The sequence below is a fragment of the Physeter macrocephalus genome, chromosome 14 (assembly GCF_002837175.3).
Source record: "Physeter macrocephalus isolate SW-GA chromosome 14, ASM283717v5, whole genome shotgun sequence".
Lineage (NCBI taxonomy): Eukaryota > Metazoa > Chordata > Mammalia > Artiodactyla > Physeteridae > Physeter > Physeter macrocephalus.
In genome coordinates this window covers 80,824,340-80,847,877 of record NC_041227.1, presented here as the reverse complement: position 1 = coordinate 80,847,877, position 23,538 = coordinate 80,824,340, and the positions used below count along the sequence as shown (strand labels likewise).

General features: G+C 57.6%; 3 protein-coding genes across 11 annotated transcripts in view; 1 reads left to right on the top strand and 2 right to left on the bottom strand.

The window, feature by feature from the left end:
• Window positions 1-23,532, top strand: part of ADAP1 (ArfGAP with dual PH domains 1) — a 68,472-nt gene extending 44,940 nt beyond the window's left edge. For 2 of the 5 annotated variants that reach the window (XM_028499882.2, XM_028499885.2), the window contains 5 exons: window positions 4,849-4,961; window positions 5,785-5,931; window positions 19,945-20,028; window positions 20,303-20,365; window positions 20,803-23,532. In XM_028499882.2, the coding sequence (XP_028355683.1) occupies window positions 4,849-4,961; window positions 5,785-5,931; window positions 19,945-20,028; window positions 20,303-20,365; window positions 20,803-21,402 (1,007 nt within the window). In that variant the 3' untranslated portion in view covers window positions 21,403-23,532. The remainder of the gene's footprint in view (window positions 1-4,848; window positions 4,962-5,784; window positions 5,932-19,944; window positions 20,029-20,302; window positions 20,366-20,802) is intronic. The other 3 variants (XM_028499886.2, XM_028499884.2, XM_028499883.2) reach the window with 3 other exon arrangements.
• On the bottom strand, window positions 6,234-16,220 carry LOC114487791 (uncharacterized). Of its 3 annotated transcripts, none has more exons than XR_003683212.2 (2): window positions 15,131-16,220; window positions 6,234-14,365 (listed from the first exon to the last, which is right to left on the bottom strand). XR_003683212.2 is itself a non-coding variant. In XM_028499887.2 (2 exons), the coding sequence occupies exons 1-2, from the start codon at window positions 15,874-15,876 to the stop codon at window positions 14,239-14,241; spliced, it is 918 nt and encodes a 305-aa protein (XP_028355688.1). In that variant the 5' UTR covers window positions 15,877-16,220; the 3' UTR covers window positions 6,234-14,238. The 3 variants fall into 3 exon arrangements, 1 of the variants encoding a protein (XP_028355688.1); XR_003683213.2 differs by lacking the exon at window positions 15,131-16,220 and adding an exon at window positions 15,006-15,065; XM_028499887.2 differs by having other exon boundaries at window positions 15,086-16,220.
• On the bottom strand, window positions 16,261-19,036 carry LOC114487792 (uncharacterized). Of its 3 annotated transcripts, none has more exons than XR_003683215.2 (2): window positions 17,828-19,036; window positions 16,261-17,056 (listed from the first exon to the last, which is right to left on the bottom strand). XR_003683215.2 is itself a non-coding variant. In XM_028499888.2 (2 exons), exons 1-2 carry the CDS (start codon window positions 18,568-18,570, stop codon window positions 16,930-16,932), a joined length of 915 nt encoding a protein of 304 aa, XP_028355689.1. In that variant the 5' UTR covers window positions 18,571-19,036; the 3' UTR covers window positions 16,261-16,929. The 3 variants fall into 3 exon arrangements, 1 of the variants encoding a protein (XP_028355689.1); XR_003683216.2 differs by lacking the exon at window positions 17,828-19,036 and adding an exon at window positions 17,703-17,762; XM_028499888.2 differs by having other exon boundaries at window positions 17,783-19,036.
• Window positions 23,533-23,538: the final 6 nt, after the last annotated feature.

The window sequence follows — 23,538 nt, the reverse complement described above, 5'->3', positions numbered from 1 at the left end:
CCACCCGCCCCTCCCCCCGCCCCGGCCGCATCCCTGGTGAGGCCCAGCCCCCCGCACCGAGGAGCGCCTTTCCCACGGCACAGGGGCCGACACACCCACGGCCCCCGAGAATGGGGACGTGCCAGGGAGGGGGACCGCGGGGCCGGGGCAGGGCCGCTCCGAGGTGTGACGTGGCCAAGGGAGGCCGGGCCGGGGCGCCCACCTGCCTGGGGTGGGCTCGGGGGCTGCTGGGGACCCTCGGTCGTGGGCGAGGGTCCCTCCCAACACGACGCCTGCCGGGGCCTCAGGTGAGCCCAGTCCCCACCCGGTGCGCTTAGGGCATCCGCGGAGGAAGTGTCACTGCCGGGCCGAGCTGGACGGTTTGAGCAACAGCTCGGTAGCGGCGTCACAGGATCTGAGCCGCGGCAAAGGACGTCTCCACGGGTCCCTGTGATAACAAGGAACCCCACTGTGAGGGAAGGGAGGGGACCCAAGTTCCCGCTAAGCGGCCGTGGGGGAAACGTCACCACAGCAAAACCGCTGTGGACAGACGTGACCTGGGTGGGGACTGAGCGCCCCCCAGAGCGGGGCCGCGGCCTCCAGGTAGGACGGCGGCGGCCCCGGCGCTGCTGGGGCGCCAGCCTGGCTTTGCAAGTTCCGCTGTGGTGGTGGGTGTGGCGGCAGGTGCCAGCCTGGCCGAGGTCACGGGTGTGGCTGGCGCTCCCGGCTGACCTCGGCCAAGGTCACGGGCGCGGGAGGTGCTCGCCCCGGGATAACAGGACCGAGGCTTGGGCGCGCCGGGGCCGGGCTGCGCCTCCGCCGCCCCGCAGGCCACTCGCCGGGGTGACCCCGGGTAACAGCTGCTCCTGGCTCCGTCCCCGGACCGTCCCCGCCTGCAGCCAGAGCCTCAATGGCCGCCTTTCACGGGCGACAAGGGCCCCTGTTGTCCGGAGGGCCGGCCGCCCCCGTCGCCGACACACTCAGCGCTTCCTGCGCGGCTCGGCCGGCCCTGCCTCGCGGTTCAGCCCCCTTCGGAGAGCGTGGACCCCTGGGGGCGGTGGGCCGGGGGCTCCCAGGGGGAGTGGCGGGGCCCCCGCACCCATCCCCGTCTGTGTGGTGGGGACACAGGGTCGCGGTGGGACCGTGGAGGGACCTCAGGCGCGGGGCATACGGGGCCCGAGGCATCCCTGGCGGGGCTGGAACCACACGCGAGGCAGGCGCTTCTGTCCCCCTCCTGGTGCCGCCCTGACACAACCCCTGCATGTTCACACGGGCTCACACACACTCCCACGGTGCGTGTAGCCGCAAATCACACATGTTCACATGCGTGTGCTCTTAGATGCACTCAGTCACACGCGGATCTCAGGTTCACACCCGCGTTCACACCCAGAAGCACCCGCCGCGCGTGCTGTTCCCAAAGCCTGTGATGTTCCTGGAACAGCGGACAAGGGGCTTTGAGTCCCAGCAGCACCGCGCTCAGCCCAGCCTGCGCCCACTGACCCTCGGCCTTCAACCTTTCCCCACCGGCCCCTTTGGCCATTGCAGCCGGAGCAGCTGGGAACCTGAGTGGTGGAGGACCGGGGCTCCCAGAGCTCCTGGGCCAGCCTTTTGGGGAGCAGAACCCTGAAAGCAGGTCCCGGCCCTTCTGGGGAGGCGGCTGGAGGGGGTGTCCCTAGTGCCACCCGTGCCCAGGGGACACCCTCCACGGGGCACCCCCAGGAGAAGCCACCCGGCGTGGGGCCCCACCTCCTGGCCAGGGAGGGCCACCCTGGGGCCTGGGCACAGGACGCCTGGCCCGGCCCCCGGCAAGCCCTGTGCCTCCCTGGAGCACGGCCATGTGGTCCCTGCTCCAGCTTTTTACGACGTTAACGCGTGATTTGCACACCTGATGAACAGCTCCACGAGCTGCCCGGGCCCCCCGCCCCACCCACCCGGGTCTGCTCTGTGCCCGCGTGTGCGCCTTCGCTGGAAGGTCACGGATGGCTCCCCTCGGCGCCACACGTCTGAGCCTCGCCCGGCTGCCCCGCGAGCCTGGCGCGCAGCCGTCTCAGCACAGTGTCCGCTGTTCGAGGGACCACTTGGTCCCCAGCTGAGGGACATGGGTCGTGTCCAGCCGGTGACGCTGACGCGTGAAGCTGCCGTGAACACTTGAGCGTGTGTTCACCACGTTTGTGTTTTCACGTTTCTCTGGGTCACGTGGGAAGTGCATGTCCAACTTGAGAAGCTGCCCGCTGCCCTGCTGCTTGTCCACTGGGGGGTGGTCAGTCTGTGGCTTGGTCACTGGTCCGCCCCAGTGGGCATCTTGTCGCCGGCTCTGGCGTCCACGGTCTCTCGGCTCGTCCTGGGCCGCCCGCGCAGGGCTTGAGAAGAGGCGGCTGAGCGGCCGGGCCCCTCCAGCTCCCGGGCAGCGAGTACTGGGCCCAGCACACAGTAGGCGCTCAGTAAATGCTGGCTGAACGCTCTGGCTTCTGCCCCAGCGCCGGCCAGTCCTTTGGGAGAAAATGGCCCCTTCTAGCCAGCCGGGCCCCGGCTGTGTGCCGAGTGCTGCACCGCGACGGCCCGGGAATGGGTTCGGGAATCTCCCAGGGCCTGGGCCCGCCTCAGGGTGGGTGGCGAGGGGCCCGCGGCTTGGAGCCCAGGACACGGTGGGCGGGCATCCCCACGGCGGAGCCTGGGCTGCCCTCGTCCCACGTCACGGGGTTGGGGGGCCGCTGGGAGAGGACGGCTCGGGCGAGTTTGGACGCGGGCAGGTCGGGGGCCGCCACCTTCAGGCTGCGGCCAAATAGCCGCCCATCTGCTGGGGCAAAGTCAGGGACCTGGCCAGCACCCACCCGAAAATGCTGCTGCCACATCACAGACCCAAAATCAGGCATCCTGGCGGCTCGCCGTCGGGCTTGGGAGCCAGGCACTCGGGCCAGCGTTCCCGTCTGTGCCGCTGGGCTGGCCCGGGACACGTTAGCAGAGCCGCCTCGGGGGGGTGACCAGTGGGAGCGCCGTTCCGGCAGCGGCAGAGACGCCCCTGTTCCGGGCCCGGCGTCCTGAGGCGCTGCTGCCCCCTGCTGGGCCCCGCAGGCAGGCGCGGGCTCCTGGGGGCTGGGAACCGCTGACCAGGCTGGCGGCTCCAGCCTTGCTGGCCACCGGCCTTGGACAGGACGCCACGCCAGCCTCAGCCTCGTCCTCTGCAGCGGGGATGACCACAGGATGTTCCTAGAGGCCCGTCTGGGGGACCTGAGACGGCTGTGCAAGTGCTTGGCCTGCCGTGTCTCAGGCGTGGCCAGGGGTGCTGGCGGGGAGCGTCTCTGCAGAAAAGCTGCGCCTTCGGCACTTCTCCGTGTGGCTAATGCAGGGTCCAGGGCGGCCGGCCTTGAGCCGAAGGCAAGTGGACTTCCAGCCAAATGCTGAGTCAGCCAACAAACATTCCAGGGAGGGCCCTGCTTGAGCTTGGGGACACGGTGGTGGCCCTGCTCCCTGGTGCACACAGAGGGGACGTGCCTGCTGGCGCTGTGTGCAGGGGACCCGGGGGACGTGTCTTTCACAGGCTTTGAGGGTGCCGGGGACCTCTGAGTCGCGGGGGGAAGGGAGCAGGCCTCATCTGGCACTGTCCCACCACAGACAGGCGCCAGCTGCCCCGTCCCCGACGCCAGGCTGCTGCCTCTTCAGGACCACACTTCTCGAGAGCAGAGAAACAGCTCCTAGCCTCCATGGTGCTGGGCGTGGGGCTGCCAGGACAGCCGACGGGCGGCAGCGGGCTGGGGCTGGGGGCCAGGACCCAGCGGTGGCGCCCAAACTCCAAAAGCCACGCCGTCAGGCTCTGGGCTCTGCGCACCACCCCTACTGACGGCAGCCCCGGCACGGACCAGCCTCAGACGGCGCCTGGCAGGGATCTCCCTCAGCGCACGTGGCAGCGGGACCCTCTCCCCAGGTCAGGAGCAGAGAGGAAGCTGTGGGGCAACGACTGTGAGGGCCCCGGCCCTAGCCCTGTGCCCCCGGGCTAGGCCCAAGGGCAGTGGGGCGCCCCCTGGAAGACACGGCCGCGCTGGGCACAGCAGAGCTGCTCAAGAAGGCCAGGAACGACCAGGCGTCTGTCCCCCGGGCGTGGGTGGACAGCCCAGCATCCACAGGGCCCCGCTGGCGACAAAGGGGTGCGAATCCCTGATCTGGCGGCAGCACGTCCAGGAGCGTGGTGCTGGGAGGGAGCTGGCCCAGCCCCTGGGGCAGGTGCGGGGCAGACCTCAGACACAAAGCCCCAGAACAGGCAAAGGAGAAAGGGCGAGAGAGGGCTCAGGGCGGCCGTGGCCGCCGGAGGGGCTGCCTTCTCACCCACTGCTGCTGGGACGCTGACCGCGGGCTTCGTGCCTTCAAGCAACGTAAACGGACCCTGCGGTCCCTGGAGGTCGGGGCTCCACGATGAGGCTCGGGGCCAAAGCTGAGGAGGGGGCAGGGCTGGCTCCTCCTGGGGGGCTCCCCACATTCTTGGCCGAGGCCCCATCGCCCCAGTGTTGCCGCTCGAGGACCCTGCCGGTGCCCTTGGGCCCCCCGGGTGATCGAGGACACTGGCCCGTCCCCAGGCCCTTGCTCGCACCCAAAGAGCACGCACCGTGTGCCCGCCCGGTGCGCTCACATCCCCGCATGCCTGTCACACCTGCCAAGAGGAAGAAAGGAAGAGGGCGGGAGTGTGCAGCCGGTGGAGAGGGGGTGGCCTGGGGTCCAAGGAAAGGCCGACGCCCGCTCACGCCCGCCGGCCTCCCGGCACCTGGGGGCTGCGCGTCCCCCGGGGACCGGAACACGGTCCGCCCGGCCTCTGCCTCGTCAGGGTGGCAGCCGCCAGCCCGTCCGTGGTGGCAGTCCGACTGGGCCCCTCTCCCCCAGGGTACCGAGAAGGCTTTCTCTGGAAGCGCGGCCGGGACAACGGGCAGTTCTTAAGCCGGAAGTTTGTGCTGACGGAACGCGAGGGAGCCCTCAAGTATTTCAACAGAAGTGACGTGAGTGGGGCACAAGGCCAAGGGCAGCGGCTGGGCCTCCCACCCGGGGCCTGGGGCGGCTGGACACTGGCCCCTGGACAGCGGCGCCACTTCCTTGGCTGCCCTCGTGCCCTTCCCGGAGACGCGCTGCCCCCTCCCGTGGGGACACGCCGGCCCCCGTGGGGACCCCTCCACCCACCCCGGTCACGGCCACTCCCTGTGCTGTGGGTGATCTTGGGGCACAGAGGTGGCAAGCCCTCCCCTGGCAGACACTCCCAGGCCTGAGAGGGACCGAGGAGACTGGCACCCAGGCAAGCACGCCGGCGTGGCCCCGGGTGCCGCAGGCAGTGCGTGGGGAGGCGCTGGGGGTCCCCGTGTGGCGGGGCAGCTGGCCCAGCCCCACCCCCACCCGCAGCAGACCGGCTCCGGTCAGAACGTGACCCTGGGATGCAGTAACCACGGCAGCTCGTGGCCCTCGGGCCCGCCGCCTCTGCCAGAGGGTGCCCCACGGCAGTCTGCCGGCCCCCAGTGCAAGGAGAGGAGAGAGGTCGGGCTGGCAGGACGGGGAGCAGGAAGGGGGGGCCCGGCCGCAAGCAGGGCGGACCAGACGGGGCAGAGGAGGGGTCAGCCCACATGTTGAGCGCCCGCCTTGTCATCCCCCAGGAAGGGATGCTGTTACCTTAGACTTAGACCAGGGAGCCTAGGCCCACAGAGGGTAAGTAACTTGCTCAAAGCCACGCAGGACAGCAGGTGCGTGGCCGGCATCCGGAGCCCACCCTGCCTGCTCCCTTGGCCTTGGAGACTCCCTGCCAGCCCAGCGCTGAGGCCCGGCCTTGCTTCCCAGGCCAAGGAGCCCAAGGCCATCATGAAGATCGAGCATCTGAACGCCACCTTCCAGCCGGCCAAGATCGGTCACCCGCACGGCCTGCAGGTCACCTACCTGAAAGACAACAGTACTCGAAACATCTTCGTCTACCACGAGGACGGCAAGGTGGGTGCACAGCTGGGTGGTGACGGCTGGACCACCCCCACTGTCTCAGGAGAACCCAGCGGACCCCCAGGGTGGCAGGCACGGGGCCAAGGGGCTGCCAGAACACCCTGCCATGGCTGCAGTGGGGAGCCAGCTGGGCCCTTGGGGAGGGGGCCTAGAGGCCTCGTGAAGAGACGAGGGTGGCAGCTGGCTGGCAGAGCGCCGCACCCCACCCCGTGGCCATCGCCCCTGTGTCCCCACCCAGCGAGGGTGGGAGGAACCCCCAGTGAACCCCTCAAAGTCTGTCCTTAGGGGTTCTCTCTATATCCTGGATATTAATCCCCTATCAGGTGATTTACAAATATTCTCTGCCAGTCTGTGGATTGCCTATTACTCAGTGAACGGTCTTTTGATGCACAAAATTTTTAAATTTTCATTTAGTTGAATTCGTCCGTTTTTCTTTGGTTGTGTGTGTCTTTGGTGTCGCATCCAAGAAATCATTGCCAAGTCCGATGCTGTGAAGTTTTTGCCCCATGTTTTCTTGTAAGAGCTTTACTGTCTTAGGACTTACATTTAGGTCCTTATTCATTTTGAGTTAATTGGGTCAGGGTCCAGCTTCATTGTTTTTTGTTTGTTTTTTCAATTTTATTTATTTTCTTTCTTTCTTTTTTTGGCTGCATTGGGTCTTAGTTGTGGCATGTCTTAGATCTTCATTTAGGCATGTGGGATCTTTCGTTGCAGCACGCTGGCTCTTCGTTGTGGAGCGTGGGCTTCTCTCTAGCTGTGGCGTGCGGGCTCCAGGGCGCGTGGGCTCTCATTGAAGCATGCAAGCTCAGTAGTTGTGGTGCGTGGGCTTAGTTGCCCCGAGACGTGGGATCTCAGTTCCCTGACCAGGGATTGAACCCGCATCCCCTGCCTTGGAAGGCGGATTCTTTACCACTGGACCACCAGGGAAGTCCCAGTCCAGCTTCATTCTCTGGTGTGTGGATTTTCAGTTTTCCCAGCACTATTTGTTTAAAAGACTGTCCTCTCCCCATTGAATGGTCTTGACACTGTCATCAAAAATCATTTGACTGAATATGTAAGAGTTCATTTCTGGGCTTCCTATTCTAGTCCATTGGTCTGTATGTCTGTCTTTATAACAGGACCATACTGGGGTTTTTTTGTTTGCTTTTTAAAATTTTATTGACGTATGGTTGACTTAAAATGTTGTGTTAATTTCTGCTGTGTGGCAAAGTGATTCGGTTATACATCTATATATTATTTTTCATATTCCTTTCCATTATGGTTTATCACTGGATGTTGAATATCGTTCACTGTGCTATACGGTAGGACCTTGTTGTTTATCCATTCTGTATATAATAGTTTGCAAAAAAAAAAGGTTGCATTTGCTAATGCCAAACTCCCAATCCATCCTTCCCCCAATCCCCTCCCCCTTGGCAACCACAAGTGTGTTCTCTATGTCTCTGAGTCTTTTTCTGTTTCGTAAAAGTTCATTTGTGTCTTATTTTAGATTCCACATATGTGATATCAAATGGTATTTGTCTTTCTCTTTCTGACTTATTTGACTTAATCTCTAGGTCCATCCATGTTGCTGCAAATGGCATTATTTCATTCTTTTTTATGGCTGAGTAATATTCCATTGGATATATGTACCGTATCTTCTTTATCCATTCCTCTGTCGATGGACACTTAGGTTGCTTCCATGTCTTGGCTATTGTGAATAGTGCTGCAATGACCACTGGGGTGCATGTGTCTTTTCAAATCAGTTTTCCGTAATCCCACTCCCAGGAGTGGGATCACAGGATCATATGGTAGTTCCGTTTTTTGTTTTTTGAGGAATCGCCATAGTTTTCCATAGTGGCTGCATCAATTCACATTCCCACCAACGGTGTAGAAGGGTTCCCTTTTCTCCACACCCTCTCCACCATTTACTGTTTGTAGAATTTTTGAGGATGGTCATTCTGACCAGTGTGAGGTGGTATCTTGTAGTTTTGATTTGTATTCTCTAATAATTAGCAATGTTGAGCATCTTTTCATGTGCCTCTTGGCCAACTATATGTCTTCTTTGGAGAAATGTCTATTTAGGTCTTCTGCCCATTTTTCGATTGGGTTGTTTGGTTTTTTGTTACTGAGTTGTAGGAGCTGTGTGTATATTTTGGAAATTAAACGCTTGTTGGTCACATCACTTGCGAATAATTTTCTCCCAATCCGTAGGTTGTCCTTCCATTTTGTTTATGGTTTCCGTTGCTTTACAAAAGCTTGTAAGTTTGATTAGGTCCCATTTGTTTATTTTTGTTTTTATTTCTATTGCCTTGGGAGACTGACCTAAGGAAACATTGGTACGATTTACATCAGAGAATGTTTTGCCTATGTTCTTTTCTAGGAGCTTTATGGCGTCATGTCTTATATTTATAAGTCTTTAAGCCATTTGGAGTTTATTTTTGTGTATGGTATCAGGGAATGTTCTAATTTCAACTGTCCACCTTTCCCAGGACCATTTGTTGAAGAGACTGTCTTTCCCCCATTGTATATTCTTGCCTCCTTTGTCGAAGGTTAATTGACTGTAGGTGTGTGGGTTTATTTCTGGGCTCTCTTTTTAAAAAAAAAAAATACGTGGCACGTGGGCTCCTTGTTGTGGTGCATGGGCTCTGTAGTTGCAGCACGTGGGCTCTCTAGTTGTGGCCCACATGCTCAGTAGTTGCAGCAGGCGAGCTTAGTTGTCCCGTGTGGCATGTGGGATCTTAGTTCCCTGACCAGGGATCAAACCCGCGTCCCCTGCATTGGAAGGTGGATTCTTAACCACTGGACCACCAGGGAAGTCCCCTGGGCTGTCTTTTCTGTTCCACCAATCCATATGTCTGTTTTTGTGCCAATATCATGCTTTTGATTACTGTAGGTTTACAGTACTGTCTGAAGTCTGGGAGGGTTTTGCCTCCAGCTTTGCTCTTTTTCCTTCAGGATATCTGTGGCAATTCTGGGTCTTTTATGAGGACCATACTCTTTTGATTACTGCGGCTTTGTAATCAAAAGTGAATTCCTCCAGTTTTGTTCGTCCTTTTTAGGATTGTTCTGGCTGTCTGAATTCCCTTGAGACTCCATATGAATTTTGTCAAATGCATTTTCTGCATCAATTGAGATGATCAGGTAGTTTTGTCCCCCCTTTATTCTGTTAATGTGGTGTATTACATTGATCGATTTTCATGTATTGAACTGTTCTTGCATTCCAGGGATAACTCTCACTTGGTCATGGTGTATAATCCTTAAATATGCTGCTGAATTCGGTTTGCTAGTATGTCATTGAGGATTTTTGCACCAGTGTTCATAAGGGATATTGGTCTGTAGTTTTCTTTTCTTGTAGTGACTTTGTCTGGCTTTGATATCTGGGTTATTCTAGCCTCACAGATGAGTTAGGAAGGGTTCCCTCCTCTTTGATTTTTTGGGACATTTGAAAAGGACTGGTATCAATTCTTCTTTAAATGTTTGATAGAATTCACCAATGAAGCCATGAGGTCCAGGGCTTTTCTTTGTGGAGAGACTTTAGATACTGATTCAGTCTCCTTACTAGTTACAGGTCTATTCAGATTATCTGTTCTTTTCATGAATTAGTCTTGGTAGGTTTTGTGTTTCTAGGAGATTATCCAGTTTCATCCAGGTTATCTAATTTGTTGGTATACAGTTGTTCATAGTACTCTCTTATAATCCTTTCTATTTCTGTACAATTAGTAGTAATGTACCCACTTTCATTTCTGATTTTAGTAATTTGAGTCTTTTTTTCTTAGTCCATCTAGCTAAAGTTTTTTCAATTCTATCTTTTCAAAGAACCAACTTTTGTTTACATTTATTTTCTCTATTGTTTTTCTGTTCTCTATTTCATTGATCTCTAATCTTTTTTTCCTTCTTTCCTTTAGCTTAGGGTTTAGTTTGTTCTTCTTTTTCTAGTACCTTAAGTTGTAAAGTTAGGCTGCTGATTCAGTATCTTTCCTGTTTTTCAATGTCAGCATTTTTAGCTATATATTTCCCCCTTAGCACTGCTTTTGCTGCATTCCGTAAGTTGTGGTATGTTGTGTTTTCATTCTGATGTACCTCTAAATATTTTCTAATTTCCACTGTGATTTCTTCTTTGATCTGTTGGTTTTTTACCTTCCACAATTTTGTGAGTCTCCTGGAGAAAGGATATAGTTGGATGATGTGTTTATAGCCATTCTGCCAAACTCTGTCTTGATTGGGATTTAACACATTTACATTTACAGTAATTACTGATAAGGAGGGACTCACTTCTGTCATTGTGCTATTTGTTTTCTATATGCCCTGTAGATTTTTTGTCCCTCATTTCCTGCATTCCTGTCTTATTTTGTGTTTATTTTTTGTAGTGAAACGTTTAAGTTCTTTCTTATTTCTTTTTGTATATATTCTATCACTGTTTTCTTTGGGGTAACCATGGGGATAACATTTAACATACTAAAGTTAAAACATTCTAAACTGAATATATAGCAGCTTTTTGAATGTTTTTTCAATAGCATAAAATTCTACTGTTTTAGCTCCATCCCCACTGCTTTTGGTTGTTGATGTCACAAAATTACATCTTTGTACAATGAGTGATTAAAAACAAACAAACAAACAAAACCCTACTAATTATTTTAAATGCACTATCTCCTAAAGTGTGTAAAAAACAAGGTTTGGAGTCACAACCCAAACTTACAGTAATACTAGCTATTACATTAATTTTTTTTCTTTATCCTTAAAAGCATTAGTCTCTTAAATCATGTAGATAACAAAAAGCACAGTTACAAACCATTGTTACAGTAATACTGGCTTTTATAATAGCCCATGTATTTACCTTCATTGAGATCTTTTTTTTTTTTTTTTTTTTTTCTTGCGTTACGTGGGCCTCTCACTGTTGTGGCCTCTCCCGTTGCGGAGCACAGGCTCCGGACGCACAGGCTCAGCGGCCATGGCTCACGGGCCTAGCCGCTCCGCGGCATGTGGGATCTTCCCAGACCGGGGCACGAACCCGTGTCCCCTGCATCGGCAGGCGGACTCTCAACCACTGCACCTCCAGGGAAGCCCCATTGAGATCTTTGTTTCTCCACAAGGTTTTGAGGTACTGCCTAGTGTTCCTTCATTTCACCTGTAGGGCTCCCTGAGCATTTCTTTCTTTCTTTTTTAAAAAAATATTACCTTTAATCTCTCCTCTCTTTTAAAAATTTATTTTATTTATTTATTTTTGGCTGTGTTGGGTCTTCATTGCAGTGCATGGGCTTCTCACCGCGGTGGCTTCACTTGTGGAGCACGGGCTCTAGGCGCACGGGCTTCGGTAATTGTGGCACATGGGCTCAGTAGTTCTGGCTCACAGGCTCTAGAGTGCAGGCACAGTAGCTGTGGCGCACGGGCTTGGTTGCTCCACGGCATGTGGGATCTTCCTGGACCAGGGCTCGAACCCGTGTCCCCTTCATTGGCAGGCAGACTCCCAACCACTGCGCCAGCAGGGAAGCCCTAGGATTCTTTGTTGAGAGGGTTTTGTTTTGTTTTTTTTTCCCCTTTGAATATATTGGCTAGCTCTCTTGTGCCTCCAACGTTTCTTTTTTTTTTTCTTTTTTTTTTTTTGGTATGCGGGCCTCTCACTGTTGTGGCCTCTCCCGTTGCGGAGCACAGGCTCCGGACGCGCAGGCTCAGTGGCCATGGCTCACGGGCCCAGCCGCTCCGTGGCATGTGGGATCTTCCCGGACCGGGGCACGAACCCGTGTCCCCTCCATCGGCAGGCGGATTCTCAACCACTGTGCCACCAGGGAAGCCCCCTCCAACGTTTCTGATGAGACGTCTACTCATAATCTATTTGAGGACCCCTTATATGTGACAAGTCATTTCTCTCTTGCTGCTTTCAAGATTCTTTGTCTTTTCAAAGTTTGATTATAACTTTTCTCAGAGTGGACCTCTTTGAGTTCATCTTACTTGGAGTTTGTTGAGCTGCTTAGATGTTTATATTCATGTCTTTCATCAAACTTGCGAACTTTTCAGCTATTATTTCCTCAGATATTCTCTCCACCCCTTTCTCTCTTTCTTCTCCTTCTGAGACTCCCACAATGCATATGTCGGTCTCTTGGTGGTGTCCCACAGGTCCCTTAGGCCCTACTTGCTTTTCTTCAATCTTTTTTTCTGTTTCTCAGCCTTGATAATTTCCATTTTCCTCTCAAGTTGACTGATTCTTTCTTCTGCCTTTGAATCCGTCTAGTGAAATTTTCATTTCCATGATTGTACTTTTAGTTTCAGAATTTCTTTCTGGTTTCTTTTAGGTTTTCTCTTTATTGTTATTTCCATTTTGTTATGCATTTTCTTGACTTTCTCCAAATATTATTTGCTTTGAGCATATTTAAGACCATGTTTTAAGTACATCTAGTACATCTGGCGTTAAGTCTTTTCAGTGACAGATTCCGTTGATTTATTTTTTCTTTTGAAAGGGCCATTTTCTGCTTCTTTGTGTGCCTTGTGATTTTTTTGTTGAATGCTGGACATTTGATTCTGATAATGTGGTAACTCTGGAAATAAGATTCTCCCCCTTCCCCAAGGCTTTTTATTTATTTATTTATTTATTTATTTATTTATTTATTTATTTAGCTAGCTAGCTAGCTGTTACTTCTGGGCTTTTTGTTTTAGTTATTGGAGGTTGTGTCTGTGCTGAGGATCAGCCTGAGGTGTAAACTTAATTTCTGCTCACGTTTTTTTCCTGAGGCTTTCCTGGTCATGTGTGGTGACTTCCTAATTTCCCCTGTATATGCAGCTGTTTCTGTATGTCCTAGTCTTTGATGTCTGGCTCCCAACAGGGGAAAACCAAAAGTGAAGGGGAGAAAGTGGGTGCTCACCCTTTAAATCTTTGGGAGGTCTTGAGCTGGAGGGGGAGGGGCTGCAACAATGCCCCCCTCCTTTGTCTCCCTGTGATCAGAGCACAGATCCCTGATATGTGGAGGACAGAGTCCTTTTTGCCCACCCTAGCTCCTGCAAACTCTGTGTAAGTTGCTCCAGGACACCTACACAGTGGCCTGTCCTGGGGGTGGGGTGGGGGGGGGAAGGATGGGTAGCTGCATCTGTTCTCAGAGCTGAAATTGACTGAAATTAACCACAATGTACTCTCCAAGTCTTCCCCTGGAAGTTGTTAAGACTTCAACAGACTTCAGAATTCCAAAATGGCTACATCAGTCAGATTCTGCCAGTGCCATTGTTTTCCAGGTGGGGAGACAGATTCCCGGTGCTTCCTACCCCATGTTCCCAGAATCCTCTATTCAGCTTTTAGCTGATCCCTTGGGAATCCACGTCCAGGTGCGTGCATAACATGCTTGTGCTGCTGCCAGATCTGTCCATGTTCCCATCGCCTGATGACTTCCCAGCACGCGGATGAGGCGCTTTCTCCAGTCCCCACCCCTCACCTCGCCCAGGCCCACACCTCTCCCACCTCACCCATCACCCTTATGTTGCTATTCTGTCCGCACCTGTATTCAGAGTGTACCGTTACCAAGACCACAAAAATGCTCTCAAGCCTGAGCAGTGATTTTTCACTTCCTGCACATTTCATTTCTCCTAGAGCTAACAGCTGCCTTTCCCCCGCTGGTTAACCACGTCCTCATTACTGACTCACCTCGCCACCGACTGTCCAAGTCCCCGGATATGTCCTGGGCAGCAACCAACTTCACCCTTCGGGAATCATCTCTCCTGTGGCCACATCTCAGTCCTGGGCTGATTCCATTTCCTGGAACCTAAGTCTTTCTTGGTTTACTCCCTCCTCCTGGTGGAACAAACCCTTTAGTAGCTTCCTGAGAAGGAGTGCCTTGGGGGCAAGCTTCCAGAGACCTTGCACATCTGAAAATCCTAACTTCCACTTGAGTTAGTTTTCCGATGGCAGCCTGGGCTTGGGTCTGTCTTCCTTCTCTGTGTTGGGAGCTTGGTGAGTCCTCCTTGCCTAGTAATTTACATCCATGAGGTGGGGGAATAGTTCTTGAGTTATTTCTTTAATAATTCCCTCCTCTATTTTCTCTGTTCTCATTTTCTAGAACTGTTATTCAGATATTGGCTGTCTTAGATTGGTTCTCTCATTCATTTCTAGTCCCACTTTTTCCCTTTTTCACTGATTTCTAGAACATTTCCACTTTGTCTTGCAACTTTCCTATTGAAAGTTTGCTTTCTGCTCTCAATGTTTCAATCTTCAGAGCTCCTTTTGGTTTTTGCAGTGTTCCTTTTTCAAAGTACATTGTTCTTGTTTCTTGATTGTAGTATCTTATCTCTGATTATTAATGTTAAATTTGAAGCTTTCTTATCCTTGAACAATGTTTATTTCTTCTAAGTGGCTATTTCCTGTTTGTGTGCTCTGTTCTCTGACTTCCATGTGAGAGATGTTCCGGGCTGGTCAGATTCTCTGGAGGAAACCCCTCCTGCCTGGTGCAGATGAGTCCCAGCACTGAGGGAGCTGAGAGGGAACAGGAGGGGCCTCAGGTTTGGTGTGCAGTCATGTAGCTTCATTCTTTCTGGAATGGTGCCCCAACACCCACAGACACACCCACACCCACACCCACCCACACACACCCACACACCCACCCACACACACACCCTGTGCCTGGCACAACTCTTCCGAGACCCCCAACACCCACAGACACACACACACACACACACACACGCACACCCTGTGCCTGGCACAACTCTCCCGAGACCCTCTCTACCTTCTCTTTCTATGCCCTGCAAAGAATAAAGCTCCATAAAGCTTCATCTTCTGCCAGGGTGGTGGAGGGGAAGTCAGTCTCTTAGCCAGTTCTCCTGCTTAGAACCCCCCCCTCGCTTCCAGGGGAACCTAGAGCTCTGCATTCCCAAGCCCTTTGGGGTCTGCAGCACAAACTGCGCTGGGCCTCAGCTTCCCTCTGCGGCTTCCACTTTAGCTGTCTTGGATCACACGTCCACCTGTCTGCCAGTTCCTGGCACTTTGTGACTGTTCTCGCCATCTCATGGGGTTAAGCCTTGAAAAAACAATCCCTGATGCAGTACTAACAGGTTTTGGGAGGGAACCTGGCTCAAGGAACGTGAGCAAGTCTTCAGCTTTACCCAGAAGCCTCTACCTTCACTTTCCTTGTGGGGAGACTGAGCCCAGAGAAGGCAGAGGGTAGGTGCCGGGAACCCAGAGGCTTTCTGCACGCACAGTGGGATGCTGTCCTGGCCCGAGTCCCCAGAGGGTTGTGGGCACCTGCTCTGCACCAGGCCCTGTGCGTAGATGCAGCTGAGCCTGTTTGATGTGGCTCTGTCCTTGGTGAGTGAGAGAAGAGTCTGGCAGGAGAGACAGAGTCTATCAGACGGGCGACTAAAACCCCAACTGTGCCGAGTGCTGGGAAGAGTGAGAGAACAAGTGATGTCCCGAGGGGTGAGGACACGTTCCCGGAGGAGGAAACGGCCGTGCAAAGGCCCCGTGGCTGAGACTCTGCTGAGGATGGGGGAAAGAAGAGGAAGGGGTGGGGGACAGCACGAGGTGGTCCTGCTGAGGGGGCTGACCCGACCCTGCAGATGTCCGTCTATACTGGAGATGCAGTGGGGGGAGGGTGTTGCAGCCCACCTTGACTTTCCGGAGGCTCCCTCTGGTTTCTGTGAGTCAGGGGAGGTCCTGAGACGAGCGGGGGGCAGTGCTAGGGACCGGGCAGGGAAGAGACCGGAGGGACTCGGTGCACTGGAATGGGGCTGGGAGTCCCCAGGCCTGAGCAGGGCTCCCTGGCAGTGACCAGAGGGTATGTCGCAGCCTGGACTATGTGGGCTGGGCTGGGGGCCCCGTGCGCCGAGGCAGGAGGGACAGAGCACTGAGGTGGGCAGGGAGGTGAGTGGGGCCTCAGGTGCGGCTGGAGGTGGGTGTCGGGGTGACACTGCAGGGCCCAGGGGACCTGGAGATCGGGGAGGAGCGCTGTCTGTCCAGGTGTCGGCAGGGAGAGCAGATGTTCGGTCCATCCAGGGTTGCGGGAGACCTCGGCCTGAAAGGGCCTGGGAGGGGAGAGATGGGGGAGCCTGTGGCGGGGGTCCCTGGGGCAGCGAGCATGGCAGCCAGGCGGAATGAGAGGTCACAGGAGGCCGGGGGGGGGTGGGCCGGCCCCAGGACGGGCGCTGGGCCTGGGGTGGGAGGGACGGGGTGGCAGCGCCTGGGCCGTGACGCTTCGGTCTGGGGAGCCGGCCCTCTGCACTCCCCCGTGCGGCGAGGGCCGGCCTCCGGGGAACAGCTCTGCCCTCCTTCTCTCGGTGGCGGTGGCGGGAGATGGCAGCTCCGGGTGGGTTTATGATAGATGGGCCTCCCTCTGTCTAGGCTAGAGGTAGCAGGTCATGTCCAAGTCCCCGGATATGTCCTGGGCAGCAACCAACTTCACCCTTCGGGAATCATCTCTCCTGTGGCCACATCTCAGTCCTGGGCTGATTCCATTTCCTGGAACCTAAGTCTTTCTTGGTTTACTCCCTCCTCCTGGTGGAACAAACCCTTTAGTAGCTTCCTGAGAAGGAGTGCCTTGGGGGCAAGCTTCCAGAGACCTTGCACATCTGAAAATCCTAACTTCCACTTGAGTTAGTTTTCCGATGGCAGCCTGGGCTTGGGTCTGTCTTCCTTCTCTGTGTTGGGAGCTTGGTGAGTCCTCCTTGCCTAGTAATTTACATCCATGAGGTGGGGGAATAGTTCTTGAGTTATTTCTTTAATAATTCCCTCCTCTATTTTCTCTGTTCTCATTTTCTAGAACTGTTATTCAGATATTGGCTGTCTTAGATTGGTTCTCTCATTCATTTCTAGTCCCACTTTTTCCCTTTTTCACTGATTTCTAGAACATTTCCACTTTGTCTTGCAACTTTCCTATTGAAAGTTTGCTTTCTGCTCTCAATGTTTCAATCTTCAGAGCTCCTTTTGGTTTTTGCAGTGTTCCTTTTTCAAAGTACATTGTTCTTGTTTCTTGATTGTAGTATCTTATCTCTGATTATTAATGTTAAATTTGAAGCTTTCTTATCCTTGAACAATGTTTATTTCTTCTAAGTGGCTATTTCCTGTTTGTGTGCTCTGTTCTCTGACTTCCATGTGAGAGATGTTCCGGGCTGGTCAGATTCTCTGGAGGAAACCCCTCCTGCCTGGTGCAGATGAGTCCCAGCACTGAGGGAGCTGAGAGGGAACAGGAGGGGCCTCAGGTTTGGTGTGCAGTCATGTAGCTTCATTCTTTCTGGAATGGTGCCCCAACACCCACAGACACACCCACACCCACACCCACACCCACCCACACACACCCACACACCCACCCACACACACACCCTGTGCCTGGCACAACTCTTCCGAGACCCCCAACACCCACAGACACACACACACACACACACACACGCACACCCTGTGCCTGGCACAACTCTCCCGAGACCCTCTCTACCTTCTCTTTCTATGCCCTGCAAAGAATAAAGCTCCATAAAGCTTCATCTTCTGCCAGGGTGGTGGAGGGGAAGTCAGTCTCTTAGCCAGTTCTCCTGCTTAGAACCCCCCCCTCGCTTCCAGGGGAACCTAGAGCTCTGCATTCCCAAGCCCTTTGGGGTCTGCAGCACAAACTGCGCTGGGCCTCAGCTTCCCTCTGCGGCTTCCACTTTAGCTGTCTTGGATCACACGTCCACCTGTCTGCCAGTTCCTGGCACTTTGTGACTGTTCTCGCCATCTCATGGGGTTAAGCCTTGAAAAAACAATCCCTGATGCAGTACTAACAGGTTTTGGGAGGGAACCTGGCTCAAGGAACGTGAGCAAGTCTTCAGCTTTACCCAGAAGCCTCTACCTTCACTTTCCTTGTGGGGAGACTGAGCCCAGAGAAGGCAGAGGGTAGGTGCCGGGAACCCAGAGGCTTTCTGCACGCACAGTGGGATGCTGTCCTGGCCCGAGTCCCCAGAGGGTTGTGGGCACCTGCTCTGCACCAGGCCCTGTGCGTAGATGCAGCTGAGCCTGTTTGATGTGGCTCTGTCCTTGGTGAGTGAGAGAAGAGTCTGGCAGGAGAGACAGAGTCTATCAGACGGGCGACTAAAACCCCAACTGTGCCGAGTGCTGGGAAGAGTGAGAGAACAAGTGATGTCCCGAGGGGTGAGGACACGTTCCCGGAGGAGGAAACGGCCGTGCAAAGGCCCCGTGGCTGAGACTCTGCTGAGGATGGGGGAAAGAAGAGGAAGGGGTGGGGGACAGCACGAGGTGGTCCTGCTGAGGGGGCTGACCCGACCCTGCAGATGTCCGTCTATACTGGAGATGCAGTGGGGGGAGGGTGTTGCAGCCCACCTTGACTTTCCGGAGGCTCCCTCTGGTTTCCGTGAGTCAGGGGAGGTCCTGAGACGAGCGGGGGGCAGTGCTAGGGACCGGGCAGGGAAGAGACCGGAGGGACTCGGTGCACTGGAATGGGGCTGGGAGTCCCCAGGCCTGAGCAGGGCTCCCTGGCAGTGACCAGAGGGTATGTCGCAGCCTGGACTATGTGGGCTGGGCTGGGGGCCCCGTGCGCCGAGGCAGGAGGGACAGAGCACTGAGGTGGGCAGGGAGGTGAGTGGGGCCTCAGGTGCGGCTGGAGGTGGGTGTCGGGGTGACACTGCAGGGCCCAGGGGACCTGGAGATCGGGGAGGAGCGCTGTCTGTCCAGGTGTCGGCAGGGAGAGATGTTCGGTCCATCCAGGGTTGCGGGAGACCTCGGCCTGAAAGGGCCTGGGAGGGGAGAGATGGGGGAGCCTGTGGCGGGGGTCCCTGGGGCAGCGAGCATGGCAGCCAGGCGGAATGAGAGGTCACAGGAGGCCGGGGGGGGGTGGGCCGGCCCCAGGACGGGCGCTGGGCCTGGGGTGGGAGGGACGGGGTGGCAGCGCCTGGGCCGTGACGCTTCGGTCTGGGGAGCCGGCCCTCTGCACTCCCCCGTGCGGCGAGGGCCGGCCTCCGGGGAACAGCTCTGCCCTCCTTCTCTCGGTGGCGGTGGCGGGAGATGGCAGCTCCGGGTGGGTTTATGATAGATGGGCCTCCCTCTGTCTAGGCTAGAGATAGCAGGTCATAAAGATAGAACGATCTGAGAGGAGAGGAGACGAGACCGCCTGGTGCCCGAAGCAGCATCAGGGCTTGGGGGCAGCTCGGACGGCAGCCCCGCACCCGCTGTCCCCGCCTGTCCTGAGGATACACACTACTATATATAAAATAAATAACTAATAAGAACCTGCTGTATAGCACAGGGAACTCTACTCAATACTCTCTAATGGCCTATATGCGAAAAAAATCTAAAAAAAAAAAGAGTGGATATATGTATATGTATAACTGATTCACTTTGCTGTATACCTGAAACTAACACAACACTGTAAATCAACTATACTCCAATAAAATTTAAAAAAATAAAATAAAAGGCTCTGGGCATGTTTGCTGAGCTCATATGTGACAGTCAAGCCTGGGGTGGGGGGGGCGGGGGGCGGGGGGGCCGGGGGGAGGGGGGGGGCGCGGGGGGCGGGGGGGGGTGGGCCGGCCCCAGGACGGGCGCTGGGCCTGGGGTGGGAGGGACGGGGTGGCAGCGCCTGGGCCGTGACGCTTCGGTCTGGGGAGCCGGCCCTCTGCACTCCCCCGTGCGGCGAGGGCCGGCCTCCGGGGAACAGCTCTGCCCTCCTTCTCTCGGTGGCGGTGGCGGGAGATGGCAGCTCCGGGTGGGTTTATGATAGATGGGCCTCCCTCTGTCTAGGCTAGAGATAGCAGGTCATAAAGATAGAACGATCTGAGAGGAGAGGAGACGAGACCGCCTGGTGCCCGAAGCAGCATCAGGGCTTGGGGGCAGCTCGGACGGCAGCCCCGCACCCGCTGTCCCCGCCTGTCCTGAGGTGGCTGTCCGTGGCGTGGCCCGCTCCTGCTGCCTGGGCGTCGGGCCACGCTGGCCCTGAGGCCTGGCGCCCTGCGATGGAGCCTTCCCTGTCCTCCCCGGCCACCCCGGGGGCGTCCCCCGAGCAGGCCCGGGAGCTGAGGGACGGGGTGAGTGTGCAGGAGCCCTGAGGCCGCGGCCCACACCCAGCCTCTGACCCCCAGGAGATGGTGGACTGGTTCAACGCGCTCCGTGCTGCCCGCTTCCACTACCTGCAGGTGGCCTTCCCAGGGGCCAGCGACGCAGACGTGAGTGGCTGCTGCTGCTACCCTTGACCCGGGTCGGGGGACATGCGCCCCAGGCTGGGACAGGGGATTGGGAGCTGACCCAGGGCCCACGTGGACCCCTCACCCCCCGAGACCCCCGCTGCTGACTGGCCTGAGGCCCCTGGAGACCACAGTAGTTCTCCTTTGTTCCAGGGTGTTTTAGCTTCGCTGGGAGGGGGAGGGGGGAGAAGGGCGGGAGGGGAGGGGCCAGCTGGGGAGGCGCTCCCAGGGCCCAGCCCAAGTGGTTCTGCCCTAGCTGGTGCCGAAGCTGTCCAGGAACTACCTTCAGGAAGGCTACATGGAGAAGACGGGGCCCAAGGTGGGTCTGACCTGGAACCCCAGATGCCCAGGCCTCACTCTGAGGTCATATCCCGGGAGGGGGCGTGGGCGTGGGTGTGTCAGCAGCGCCAGCCAGTGACACTCGCCCCACCCCCCCGCCCCAGTGCTGTGTGAGAGCATGGGGTCCACTGACTTGGGGCTCTGGGTCCAGCCCCAGCCAGCTCCAAGCCCTGCCTCCTGCCCTGGTCCCCCGCCCCGACGTGTCCCTGTGCACCCCCGGGTCCCTGCCACGTGGGGGATGGGGCAGACACGGGGGACCCGGATCCCAGGACCCAGGTGGTCCCACAGCCCAGATGGGGCCCCGAGGGCACGTGCAGACGGGGAGTGGACGTGCCGGCGGCCCCGCCCTGGGGGAGGGGGGCAGGCAGTGGGGGCAGGGCCTGCCTCGGGCCGACCAGTGGCGCCCTCGACCCCCAGCAGACGGAAGGCTTCCGCAAGCGCTGGTTCACCATGGACGACCGGAGGCTCATGTACTTCAAGGACCCCCTGGTAAGGATGGGCCGCGGCCCCAGGGCCCCCGCGGCGTGGACGCGCCCTCTTGGGTCACCCGCCCGCCTGGGAGGCGCCGACCAGCATTTGCTGGGTGAGCTGAAGATGACGGGCCGGGCCGGCAAGGAGGGGCCGGGCCTGGGGGCCGCACGCGGCTCTGAGCAGCGCTCAGCGCGGTCCCCCTCCCAGGACGCCTTCGCCCGCGGGGAGGTCTTCATCGGCAGCAGGGAGAGCGGCTACACGGTGCTGGACGGGCTCCCGCCGTCCACCCAGGGCCACCACTGGCCGCACGGCATCACCATCGTCACGCCAGAGCGCCGGTTCCTACTAGCCTGCGAAACGGAGTCGGAGCAGCGGGCGTGGATGGAGGCCTTCCGGAAGGTGGTGGACAGGCCCATGCTGCCCCAGGAGTACGCAGGTGAGGTGGGCGGGGCAGCCTGGGGCCCCAGCCGCATGGCCCCGAGCGGCCCTGACCCGTGGGACCGTGTCCCTTTTCCAGTGGAAGCCCATTTCAAGCACAAGCCCTAGCACGAGACGCTCCTGGAGGCCCGAGGACTCCGGACTTGCCAGACGTGGCAGGCGAGGCGGCGGCGGCGGCCGGCGGAAGGAGGGACCCGGCAGCCCCCGACGTGGCCAGGTGGGGCCTGAGCTTGAGCCGCTAGGACCCGTTTCTCTGGAACGCCCCTGAGAGCCGGCCAGGCCCGACCCCGCCGAGCCGCTGCCCCCGGTGTGACGCCCACGGCCCCCCACTCGCCTCCCCGCCCGCCAGACCGCCTCCTCTGAGGCCCCCCAGCTGCCGCCACCCACCTCCGCGGGACCCCACCCCTGACCAGGAGGCCGGGCTGCGGGGACAGAGGGCCCGCCTGCATGCCCCCCGACCCCGCCGTGTCCCCTCACTGCCCTCCCCTCCCCCAACAAGTACTTATTGAACATCCGCTGTCAGCTGTGGGGTCCCGGGGGCTGGAGTGGCAGACAGGGCCCTGGCTCCCTCAGCAAGCCGAGCCGCGTGTCCACGGGGGGCCCGGGGGGTCAGAGGCCCCGACAGCTGGAGCCCCCCCGGGCCTGGGCCACAGGGCTGGCTGCACCCACCCCCGCCCCCAGCCCGGGCGCTTCCCACGCCGGCTCCGGACTCGGCGCTGCCTGCCCTCATGGTCTTCGAACCCGTGGAGGATGGAGGCCCGGGTCGCCGCCCGGACCCCAGCGTGCCGCTCGCCGGTGGTTACCGCCACCGTGCCTCTCCCCGGGTGCCCTGGGGGGATGGGGGACATCTGTGAGAACATACTTGGGGGAGGAGGTGAGGGAAGGAAGGAACCCTGTGTGGTGGAGAACTTGGGGGCAGGACATGCATAGGGGAATCCCGTCTCCCCAGGAAATCAGTGTGTAGTTGAGGGCGTCACCTGCTGGGTTATCTGGGCGGCGTCCTGTGTGGCCGAGACGTGCTCCCAGGGGAGCCCTGGTCCAGCTGTTGGGACCAGGAGAGGGGCCCTGAGCCAGGGTGTTCCCCCCACCATGTCACATCTTGGAATAAAGTGGGGGCTCTGGGCCCCCAGGAGGACCTGCCAGGAAAGGGACACCCCCAGGAGAGGGGCACCCAAGGGCCTCGGCCCGGCTGTGGGCGACACCCAGGGGATGAGGGAAGGCACCCTCCCTCCGAGCCCCCCGTCATCTCCCCTCACATCTGGGTGAGCACCCGCAGCTCAGACCCATCGTGCACCTGGATTCTGAGCAGGGACTGCAGGGTAAACGGGGGAGCACAGCTAAGGCTGCCAGGTCGGGTCCCCAAGATGGCTGGGCCGGGGGTGAGGGCAGCCGCGGGCTCACCCAGGGCCAGGGCCCCTTTCTCCCCTAAACCCTTCCTGCCCCAGGCGGTGCCTCCTAGCCCAGGCGAGGCTGCAGGGTCACCCCTTCCCCGAGAACCCAGGTCCACTGTCTTCCAGATGAGGCAGAGAGACTCGCCCTGGGTCAGAAGCGACAGCCCAGCTCCCCTAGACCTTCCTGCCCACGCAGGGCCGCCCGGCCACGTGCCCTCGCTCGCGGACTCAGCCTCGGGCCCTGGGAGCTCAGGCGCCCGCTCAGCACCAGTGTGAGGTCTGTGCACTTGTGTCTGAGCGTGTGCACACCCACATGCTCTATCCAGAAAACTCCAGAGAGAAACGACAAAACACCCTGAACAGCTGCACGACCGGTGGAAAGAATTTCTCAGACGCAGCAGGACCCATGTGGTCCACACCAGGCCCGCCCCTCCTGCTGGCAGGGCCCCCGCCCTGGTCCTCAGGTCCGAGGCTGGTGCAGGCTTGGGCAGCCCCTGCACAGAGGTTGGGGAGTCGCAGAGACACAGGCGGCCGCCTGCGACAACAGCACGACGTGTCCCACTCACAGCGCTGAGACCACAGGGCGCCCCCGGCCCCACAGGCTGCTTGCAGAGCCCGTGAGCCTCACCTGTCCACAGATTGGGCTTCTGCAGATTGAAATAAAACACTGTATATTTACATCTAAAATCGTGACACTCTCAACACTGGCTACTTGCTGCTGCCCACCAAGGACACGCTCTGGACAGAACTGGAAAACACCGGTCACGGGGCCCGTGCCCCTCACGGGGGGGGGAGGGGGGCCCTGGCCACTGCTCACAGCCCCAGCCCCGTGGCCCAGCCCATGACCAGCCCC